Raw genomic sequence first — 12,001 nt, 5'->3', positions numbered from 1 at the left:
CAGTGTAGAATTTTTAGTATTGGTGTGATATGGTCCTTGCGACGAGTGTTTGTAAGGATCCTGGCCGCTGCGTTTTGCAGCATCTGAAGAGGTTTGGTGGACGAAGCGGGCAGACCAAGTAATAGAGCATTACAATAGTCGATCTTTGAAAACAGTATGGTTTGAAGCACCGAACGGAAATCCTTGAAGTGTAAGAGCGGTCTAAGTTGCTTCAGGACCTGTAGCTTGAAGAAGCATTCTTTGGTTGTGGCGTTAATGAATTTTTTGAAATTCATTCTAGAGTCAAGGGTGGCCCCAAGATCTCTGACCTGGTTTGCTAATGGGATTACACAGCTAATGGGATTACACAGCTTAACGCCAATGAATAAGGTGTAGTTGTTTTCGGCATTAAAACTGTGCGATATGGCTTTGCACTTTGCAAAGCCAGCCCACTTTTCCCAAAATCCCTCCCTCAACTCCTCCCATTTTAAAAATTTGCATCGCACCAATGCGTTATGGTACTTTTCGCATGCGTTAAGGCGTTTTTCGCATGTGAAAGACCAAAACGCGAGTTGGAAAATAACCCCCTTTTGTTTGTTTGTTTGTTGCGTTATGAATGTCACTTTGTAAACCATTGTGATCTTTACATGGAACAATGGTATATAAAATGTATACATAAATTACAAAAAAATAAAATAAAATATATATATATATGCTGATTTTGCACACACAACTCCTGAATATGTCTTTGAAAATTGCCCCCTTTATGTACAGTATAACTAATCTTTTCTGCCCATTTACTTCCTTACCTTCTCCTACTAAAAATATTTTAGCATTTGGTTGCATGAATGCCCATTTCATTCTATTGAATTCTTTCAAAAAAGAGTTTGTGTTAGAAATTTCTAGACATGTTAAAATGCATCTCAGATTTATTTGGCATAACAAATACTCTGGATTTAATGTACATGCTTTAAATATATTTACCTTGATTTCTAATTGGGCTTCAATAAAAGCAGAAGTGATGATAAATTCAACTGTATTCACATCCTTTGGTCGCAGCTCCCATGACTGGTAAGGCATATTAATATGAGAATTCTGAATCAGTGTAAATGTATAAAAAGAATTCATCCTGAATGATAGCTTTTTATCTTTCGTGTTGTACTTTTTATTGGTGATATAGTCTGTTCTCCAATTTTTTCCTTGGAAAAAATACAAAAATATTAGTGTGATATTCTTAAAGTCAAAAACATTTATTGTAGAGTTACTGAAATTATAGCAATGAATAAATATCTGGTAAAATGGATGGATAGCCTTATGAAAAAAAGATTGCTGTTCACTGGTTGATTTAATGATGTAAGACTGAAGGAGATGAATGGAGCTGATGAAACAGACCAGTAAATTGTTTTATTCAGTACATGTTATGCTGCTACAATGCCTTACTTGCTCCCTGATTGGTAGTCTGATGCAATAAGGTGCGCTCGACTGTGCACACATCTATTTGTGTGCACAACTCTACTTCTGCTTCAATAAGATGTTTCAATACTATATATTGGTGGAGATAATTGATTCAGGTTGTCCTCAATATATCCCTCAATGTTACCTGAATCACATATATGTTCCAACCAGTGTTGCTGCCCGACTCAAACTTATCCAAAAATGATTTTGAAAAATTTATTATGAGGATGGATGGAAGTTTCATAAATTTATACGGCACTCACCATCATGCCTTCTTTAATTTAATCATTAACTACCTTCCAACCTCCATTTTTTAGAACAAATCTTTTAATATTTTAAGTATGGCTTCATCACAAGTATATTACTCATACCTTTATTTTATTAACTTTTTTTTCCTTTTTTCTTTTTTAAAAACTTATTCGTGTGTGCACACCTCCTAAATTTATCACCATCAAAATGGCCCAAATTCTTCCATATATTTTCACATCCTAACTAATGTTCTTTGAAAATCACCGATGATAATGTTGCAATGATAATGCTCTAAATTTCAAAATTTACTTAGCTTTTAAAAGTCTCTGACAATTCCGATATTAAATCGCTCTGTCCCCTAACATGATGTAACAATGTTCCATTCTTTGAAAATCACCAATGGTAATATTGCAATGATAATGCTTTAAATTTCAAAATTTACTTCGCTTTTAAAAGTCTCTGACAACTCCAATGTTGAGTCGCTCTGTCCACTAAAATGATGTAACAATATTCCGACTTGTACAAGTTTCGGTATGGGCTGGCTTCCTCAGGAAACATTTTACTTCTTTTTCTTGCTTCGAACGCTGACTTGTAACTGAAATTTCTGTCCTTAGTTGTGCTCACGCAGAGCCTTCTCTCTACACTGACCGTCGGTTCCTCTCCCCTCATCACTTCCTGTTTCCTTTATAAAAAAAACCCCATGGAATACTAGTGCTACCAATCAGAAGGCTCTATACTAACGACATCCACTCCATTTGTTCATTGAGCCCAGCGGGATGTTCAGTCTGTAATTTAAAAATCCATGACTGCTCCTGGTAATTTAGTAATGTTGTACTAATCTTCTTAACATCAAGGCTATCGATAACTGTCCACCGTAGCTGGTCAAAAGTGTGGTTCTTTTCCACACAATGTTGAACTATAGGGGCTGTTACTATCACAGTGTTCAATCTTGATCTGTGCTCCATAATGCGAGCCTTAATGGCTCTGCTGGTCCGTCCCACGTAGACCTTTAAACATGGGCATATAATGGCATATACAACTGATTTTGTGGCACAATCCATGTCATTGTGCCTATATACTGTATAGCCTGTGGTCAGATGAACCCATGTGGTGCCTTCAATTGTTGTGGCACATACTGTGCATTTTCCACATTTCTTATGTTGTCCCTTCCCATACATTTTATGGGCTGTCTCTTGTGTATGCACTACTTGATCACGAATATTCCGGCCCCTCTTAGTTGTTATTAATGGTTCCTCCACCAAAGATTCATGCAATGCCACTATATGCCAAAGTCTCTTAATAGACTGTCTAATCACAGATGTTGATGTACTTTGCGGTAAGACACATACAAGTCTACTTGTCTCTCTATTGGGCTTGTATTGCAGTAGCATTTCTCTGTCACTATATCTCGCCCTCTTGTAAGCCCTTCTTATTACTTTCCTTGGATAACCCCTATCAAGGACTGAGCAGCTCTGCCTATACATTAAACTCCGCTAAGGTTGCACAGATCCGCCTTATGTGAAAAAACTGGGATACCCTGCTTGAAACCTAATGGGTGGTAACTTTCATAACACAATATATTATTGCAATCTTTGGATTTCCTATTGACCGTGGTATGTAATATTTCTCCTGAAATGATGACTACCACATCTAGGAAGGCTATCTGTTCCCTACTCTGATTACCTGTAAATTTTAGGTTGTGATCCAATGAATTGATCCATTGTATAAATCTGCCAAGTTGCTCTTCGGTTCCCCTCCATACAAAAAAAATATCAATGAATGTCCACCCAATGCTCTATGTACTTGCCACCACTCTGAGGTATATATAAACTTAGCCTCAAAGTCTGCCACATACAAATTGGCTACCGCAGGGGCTAGCGAGGATCCCATTGGAATGCCATGGTCTTGATGGTATATTTTTCCTTAAACAAAAAAATAGTTATTAAATAATACCATTTTTGTTAAAGAACGCATGAAAATCTCCCGGTATCCTTTTTAACCCACCGTGGTGTGATATTTCCTTGATCACAACTTCTAACGCCGATTGTTGGGGGATCTTGCGTATATAATATTGAATATCCATTGTAACTAGAATGGTGCCATCTGGTACTATTGTAAACCTCCTTTAATACATTTAAAAAATGTATTTGTATCCTTTAGATATGATGGTTACTTGCACCAATTCTTGTAAATGGCGATCCACAAATACCGCTGTGGTTCAAAGATGGATTGATTCAAATATACTATCGGTCTTATAGGGTGGATTATGTAAAGAAAAAAGGAAAAAAAAGTTAAAAAAATAAAGGTATGAGGTAATATACTTGTGTTGAAGCCATACTTAAAATATTAAAATATTTGTTCTAAAAAATGGAGATTGGAAGGTAGTTATGATTAAATTAAAGAAGGCATGATGGTGAGTGCCGTATAAATTTTATGAAACTTCCATCCATCCTCATAATAAATTTTTCAAAATCATTTTTGGATAAGTTTTGAGTTGGGCAGCAACACTGGTTAGAACATATATGTGATTCAGGGTAACATTGAGGGATCAATAAGATGTTTAGGCACAGAAAAACTATGGGTCTGATTTAAAAAGCATTTACATGCGTAAAACCCAGATTTACGCATGTAATGCACTTTACTCGAGTAAGTGGGCTTTTGAAAATTGCTACAATATATGCCATTGAATCGTCCATAGGATTTATTCGCATAAGTGCACTTTACGTGAGTAAATGGCTTTTGAAAATTGCTACAATAGTAGTTACATTTATGCACGTAACTCCTTTGAAAATTAACCCCCGTAGTGCACAATTGTGAGCAAAAATGTGTGCACAAATTACTGTACCTCTATGTAAATCCCATGTTAATCAAGGCATTAGCTATTACTCCCCAATACAGAGCTGTTTAGGCTTAGCTCATTTTTTCTTAATAATGAAAATTTAAGGCCTTCTCAGAAACTGAGTAAAATTCTGGGGCTAGAATTAGTCAAAGGGCTCTACCTGGAATTTGTGGTGTGGAGGGTCCTGTAATCAGGATTTATGCACAGAAAATATGATTTGTGCAGATATTTTAGGGTTAGCATGATTTTTTTAAATTCCCTAAGCATTAGCATATTATTAGCTTATTGCATTAAGAGTTATTTTCTTAGCATGTGAGTAAGAAAATGTGTGCTTACGTTCAGTACACATGTTTTTACTCACATCTTATTATATCAGGCTATGGTTAAGTATACTGTAATCAGTCAAGGTTGATTTGTAGTCAGGGCTTGATTTGTGGGGGAATGGCCTAGAACACAATTCTGGCACTTCTTTTCAGGTTTAAGGGACAGAGAAGGGGGCGGGGGGCGGTGTTCTTTTCCTGCCCCTCCCTCCCAGGCAGCCTGCAGGGAAAAAAAGAAGAGGGGTAAGCCTGAAGCAGAAAGAGAAGCCACTCTGATCCTTAATCCTTCCCCTGTCATCCCATCCCATGCCTCCCCACCCCACCTCTCCTCTTGTATTGCAGGAAACAAAGGGAGAGGGGTGATACGGAAGTATACACAGCAGAGCAAAGAACATCCACAAAAAGGGGTTTAATTAGCATAAGTTTGAAACTTAAGAGCAGCAGTGCTAATTGTCAGTGCTTCAACCGTAGCCTTGATGAATGGCATTACTGCTCATAAGTTTCAAACTTTTGCTAATTCAACCCCTTTTTTGTGTCTGTTATTTTCTTACAGAAAAAAACCAAAACAGCATTCTTACTTCTTTTTTTTTGGGACATGAGAAAGCGTAGTAGAACCAACAGTGTAAAGCAATTCTGGTTATATGTGGTTATATGTCATCAATATTTAGGGATGCTTGGCAATCTGAGTTTGTACACCACAGGACTGAGTTGTTGCTCAATGGACAAGAGCCCTACGAATTGCGAGGCAAACTTCATGGATGGCATCTCAAAACCATAGGTTCATGGTGCTAAGACAGACTAGACATTTTGGGGTAGATTTTCAGAGAATACGCGGGCGTACATGTGTGTGCGCTACCCTGCGTGCACACATGTACACCCGATTTTATAACATGCACGTCCAATTTGAGGTACAAGAGATTCTAGATTCTCAAAGGGTCCAAAATCAATTAAAATACCTCATTTCTTAGAAAAACTATGGACGAGGAAAATTTTGTGGGAGCCAGTCCCAACCTACAGCCCCTCACTTGTATTGGAAATTCCACAGAAGATTTCCTGGGAATCCCAAGTCCAGAAGATTGGTGGAAGGGCCTTTGGAGGGAGGGTACTTTTAGGATTCATGGCCCATATGTAGTCAAGTGAACTGTGGCACTCACCTCCGATGCCACCTGGTCTCAGCATGGCAAGAATGCCACCAGGATCCAGCCTCCTATGCTCCCACAGCCCATCCTCTCCTTAAGCACTCATGGAGTACCCAGTCTTAAAAGACCTGTAGCAGGAAAGTCCTTGCGGTGTCCTCTGATGACATCAGCCAGCCCTTCCTATATAAGGGCTTTCTTGAACAGCTCACCTTTGCCTCAGCAACAGGTCTCCTGCTTTGCAGTGCATATTGCAAGGGTTCCAAAGTTCCTGCATTTTCAGTGTGTCTTCTCCTATTTTGCCTTGTGTTCTCCAGCCATTGCCTGTCCATTCAGCCTCATTCTTGCCTTGTTCTGTTCTCTTCTCCTGCTTCCTTCTTCCAGCTTTGTCTTGTTCGTCTCGTCCAGAGTCTTCAGTCTCCCTTAGCCTGATTCTCTGGATCTTAACCTTCTTCCTGGATGGAAATGCTTTAACTGCCACCTGGACCTAACCACATTTTGCCTGCCACATGGGCCTGGCCTTCTGTCTGGATCTGAAATAAGCCTGTTTACAGCTTGCCCTGACCTTGGCCTGTCTCTGATTCTGTCTGCCTGTTGCTTGCCCTGATCCCAGTGTGCTATTGGACTCTTGTTCTTGTTTCATCACCCTAGGGACTTGCCTAAAACCTGCCAGAACCCAAGGGCTCAACCTGCGAGAGAGATGGCTGGTATAGATGAAGCTCCAGTCTGTCCCACTACAGGTCACGTTCACCAGCTGCTGGCGTATGCCTCCTAGGTTTTCCTATGAGGCTGCACCAACTGCTCCACAGCAACCTTTACATTGTCTTCAGTGATTCACCATCCCCAGCCCCATCTAGTGCTTAATACCAGCTGTCTTTTGCCCATTAGTGCTCATCGAGCATGTTAAGAGAGTGAAGTGTATGTTTGTGTATTTGTGTGTGAGAGCCCAAACCGAGTCATGGTCCCTTCCCTTTGCACAGATTACAACTGGCCCTAGTCCCTCCCACCTCAGCCCCCACCCCATCACAGTTCCACTTCATTTTTGTCTACAAATAAAGCCCTGTTTATAGTTGGCTGCTCAAGGAAAAGAGCAAAATCTATCAAGTTGATTTTTTTAACTTCTAAAAATAAAATCCTGTTTTCAATAGTCATACCATTATATGAAGAAAGTAGTACCTATTAGTGATCAGATGATGATGCAGGGCTCTCTATTTTCCCTTGAACTCGTCAAATAATTATTTACTACCATGATATGCAGGCTTCATTAGCTAACCCTGCTTATGTAGCTCGGAAATATGGTCACATTTTAGATGGAAATTTCTCTTGTTTCCACATGCACTAGCAATGTAGAACAGTGGTTCTTGACTTGGTCCTAGACAGTGTATTCCCTCAGCAGACTGAATTTCAGGATATCCACAGTGAATATGCATGTGATAGATTTGCCTGTACAGCCTCCATTGTATGCATCTCTCACATGCATATATGCTACCCTAGTCAAGACCCAGTTTGTGTTATCTATGGAAACCTTGCCACAAGAAGAGATTGCCCTAGTCAAGACCCAGTGAGGACCAATGGAGGGATCTGCTGCTGAGTCCTGCACCAGCCTACTGTTCTCTCTGCTTCTCCCTTGCTGTTGGACCAGTGTGGCCTTGCCCCCAACCCTCTGTCTTCATCCAGGGAGGCTTTTAAGAAGAACCCTGCTGAAAACCTAAGGGGTTTGCCTCTTTAGGAGCTCCTTCATGAGGCAGTAACCAGGAGGACAGGAGAACCTGGGACTTGGTGACTTGGTAATCATTTGAGGATGGGGGATGGGACAGGTTGTGAAGGTTAAGATGAATGGTATTGGCTATGGCTACTGTTAACTAATCTAACAGATTGTGGTCTTCCTCACCTTAATGAGAGTAGGATTTCCCTGTGTTAGATTATTAATCTCTCGTATGTGTAATGGATGTATTTTTATGTATTAAGTGAGGTAAAGATGTATAACAAGAACTTTATATTGAAGGAATAACCATACCAATGGTGGATGAGGCCCGTAATTTAGGGATGGTTCTGGATTCAAGGTTAACTATGAAGCCACAAATACAGAAGGTAGCTAAAGCTGCGTTTTTGGGGTTACGTTTGGTACTACAATTGAAGCCTTTTTTGTCTAGGCCTGAACATAAGAACATACCATACTGGATGAGACCAAGAGTCCATCAAGCCCAACAGTGGCCAATCCAGGTTACAAGTACCTGGCAAGTACCCAAACATTAAGTAGATCCCATGCTACTAATGCCAGTAATTGCAGTGGCTATTTCCTAAATCAACTTGATTAATAGTAATTAATGAATTTCTTCTCCAGCAACTTATCCAAACCTTTTCTAAACCCAGATACACTAACTACCCTAACTGCATTCTCTGGCAACAAATATCAGAGCTTAATTATATGTTGAGTAAAAAAGAATTTTCTCTGATTTGTTTTAAATGTTCTTACTTGTAAACTTCATGGAGTGCCCCCTAGTCTTTCTATTATCCGAAAGAGTAAATAACTGATTCATATTTACCTGTTCTAGACCTCTCATGATTTTGCAGATCTCTATCATATCCACTCTCAGCCATCTTTTCTCCAAGCTAAACAGCCCTAACCTTTTTAGCTTTTCCTTATAGGGGAGCCGATCCATCCCCTTTATCATTTTGGTCGCCCTTCTCTGTACCTTCTCCACTGCAAATATATCTTTTTTGAGATGTGGCGACCAGAATTGTTTACAGTACTCAAGGCGCGGTCTCAGTATGGAGTGATACAGAGGAATTATGACATTTTCTATTTTATTCACCTAATAATAATTACTAACATTCTGTTTGCTTTTTTGACTGTCGCAGCACACTGGTTTCAATATATTATCCACTATGACATCTAGATCTTTTTCCTGGGTGGTAGCTCTTAGGGATGTGAATCGTTTTTCAACGATTAAAATTATCGTCCGATAATTTTAATATCGTCTTAAATCGTTATAGAACACAATACAATAGAAATTCTAACGATTTATCGTTAAAAATCGTTAAATCGAGTTAGTGCGCACTAACGGGAGTTAGTGCGCACTAACTGAAAATGATACAAATTGACACTTTCCAGGTCAGTAAAGGTCAGTTAGGAATGAATATGTGTTCCTATTGGCTGGCTGCCCTCTTATCTATTGATGTTAACCAAGTTCCCACTGAGGTGATGGTTGGGGGGATGGGAAATGAAAACTGTTGGTAGTTGACAAAAAAAGTAATGTGATCAGTCAATATGACTAGAACCTGTGCCCTATTCCTGATACCAGGGGTGTTGTGATCTTCCTGCACTCAGTGCCCTATCCCTGATACCAGTCTGAGACAGCTCCCTCCCTGCATTACTAGTGAGAGGCTGGCTTCACAGACAGGGGGGAGCTGCCTGACCCTCACTCCTGACTTCCCCCATGTCCCAGCCAGTGAATGGTGTGGTGAGGGGGGGGGGGAGGATGGTGAAGTCTGAGACAGCTCCCTCCCTGCATTACTAGTGAGAGGCTGGCTTCACAGACAGGGGGGAGCTGCCTGACCCTCACTCCTCCGGGGTATTGTGATCTTCCTGCACACAGTGCCCTATCCCTGATACCAGGGGTGTTGTGATCTTCCTGCATGCAGTGCCCTATCCCTATTAATACCAGGAGTGTTGTGATCTTCCTGCATGCAGTGCCCTATCCCTGATACCGGGATGTGTGCAAGAAGATCACAACACCCCCGGTATCAGGAATAGGGCACTGTGTGCAGGAAGATCACAACACCCCCGGTATCAGGAATAGGGCACTGTGTGCAGGAAGATCACAACACCCCTGGTATTAGGGATAGGGCACTGTGTGCAGGAAGATCACAACACTCCTGGTATTAATAGGGATAGGGCACTGTGTACATGAAGATCACAACACCCCTGGTGCCAGGGTTAGGGCACTGTGTGCAAGAAGATCACAACACTCCTGGTATTAATAGGGATAGGGCACTGTGTGCAGGAAGATCACAACACCCCTGGTGTCAGGGTTAGGGCACTGTGTGCAGGAAGATCACAACACTCCTGGTATTAATAGGGATAGGGCACTGTGTGCAGGAAGATCACAATACCCCTGGTATCAGGGTTAGGGCACAAGTTCTAGTCACATTGACTGATCACATTACTTGTTTTGTCAAGCTACCAACTGTTTCCATTTCCCATCCCCCATATACTGTCAGTGGCAACCTTGGTAACATGAATAAATAAGAGGGCAGCCAATAGGAATACATATTCATTCCTAAACTGACCTTAACTGACCTGAAAAGTGTCAAATTGTATCATTTTCAGTTAGTGTGCACTAACGCCCGTTAGTGCGCACTAACTCAAGTTAGTGCGCACTAATCGGAAAAAACTATTTTTAACGATTTTGTAACTAAAAAATCGTGCCTAACACGATTTTCTTGCCCTGCCACACGATTTCTATTGTTAAGACGATATGGAAAACGATTCACATCCCTAGTAGCTCTTAATATGGAACCTAACATCATGTAACTATAGCATGGGTAATTTTTCCTTATATGCATCACCTTGCATTTGTGCACATTAAATTTCATCTGCCATTTGGAGGCCCAGTCTTCCAGTCTCGCAGGGTCTCCCTGCAATTTATCACAATCTGCATGTGATTTAACTACTCTGAATAATTTTGTATCATCTGCAAATCTGATCAACTCACTTCTGTATCCCTTTCCAGATCATTTATAAATATATTGAAAAGCACTGGTCCAAGTACATATCCCTGAGGCACTCGACATTTATCCTTTTCCACTGAGAAAATTGACCATTTAATCCTACTCTTTCTGTTTCCTGTCTTTTAACCAGTTTGTAATCCACGAAAGAACATTACCTCCTATCCCATGACTTTTTAGTTTTCTTAGAAGCCTCTCTTGAGGGACATTGTCAAACACCTTCTGAAAATCCAAAAACACTATATCTACAGTTCACCTTTATCTACAAGTTTATTAACCCCTTCAAAAAAATGAAGCAGATTTATGAGGTAAATCCATGCAGGCTCTGTACCATTAAATCATGTCTTTCTATATGCTCTGTGATTTTGATCTTTAGAATAATTTCCACTATTTTTCCCAGCGTACGGGTCTATAGTTTCCCGGATCACTCTTGGAGCCCTTTTTAAATATTGGGGTTACATTGGCTAGCCTCCAGTCTTCAGGTGCAATGGATGATTTTAATGACAGTTTACAAACCTTACTAATAGATCTGAAATTTCATTTTTGAGTTCCTTCAGAACCCTAGGGTGCATACTATCCAGTCTAGGTGATTTGCTACTCTTTAGTTTGTCAATCAAGCCTACTACATCTTCCAGGTTCACCGTGATTTGGCTCAAATGACTCAATTCCCTTGAAAACCTTTTCCAGAACCGGTATTTCCTCAGCATTCTCATTAGTAAACACAGATGGAAAGAATTCAATTAGTCTTTCTGCGATGGCCTTATCTTCCCTAAGAGCCCCTTTAACTCCTTGGTCATCTAATGGTCCAGCCAACTCCCTCACAGTTTCTTGCTTTGGATATATTTTAAAAAGTTTTATTATGAGTTTTTGCCTCTATAGCCAACTTCATTTCAAATTCTCTTTTAGCTTCTTTTATCAATATTTTATACTTAACTTGACAATAGTCGTGTTTTTCCTATTTTGTTCAGATGGATCCTTCTTCCAGCTTTGAAGGATTTTTTATTGGATAAAAATGTATATATTTAAGGTATTTAAAAGTCTATATCATATCCCTCGTTCCTCTTTTCCACTAGGGTATACTTATTTAAGTCTTCCAGTATCCTCTCATAAATCTTCTGTTGCAGACCCCACACGATTCTGGTTACCTTTCTCTGGACCCCGTTCATCCTGTCTATTCTTCTTGAGTTGCAATCTCCAGAACTGAATACAATACGCCAGGTGATGCTTCACCAAGTATCTGTACAGTGGCATTCCTTATCATTCCCAGATCAGTCCAGACAATTGTTTTATCT

General features: G+C 40.1%; 1 protein-coding gene across 1 annotated transcript in view; it reads right to left on the bottom strand.

The window, feature by feature from the left end:
• CASC1 (cancer susceptibility 1) overlaps positions 1-12,001 on the bottom strand; it is a 1,039,813-nt gene that overhangs the window by 185,573 nt on the left and 842,239 nt on the right. Inside the window, exon 12 of the mRNA XM_029600147.1 lies at positions 964-1,178. Within this exon, the coding sequence (XP_029456007.1) occupies positions 964-1,178 (215 nt within the window). The remainder of the gene's footprint in view (positions 1-963; positions 1,179-12,001) is intronic.

The sequence above is a fragment of the Rhinatrema bivittatum genome, chromosome 4 (assembly GCF_901001135.1).
Source record: "Rhinatrema bivittatum chromosome 4, aRhiBiv1.1, whole genome shotgun sequence".
NCBI lineage: Eukaryota > Metazoa > Chordata > Amphibia > Gymnophiona > Rhinatrematidae > Rhinatrema > Rhinatrema bivittatum.
The sequence above is the reverse complement of the archived record's forward strand: the minus strand, read 5'-3'. Positions and strand labels throughout refer to the sequence as shown.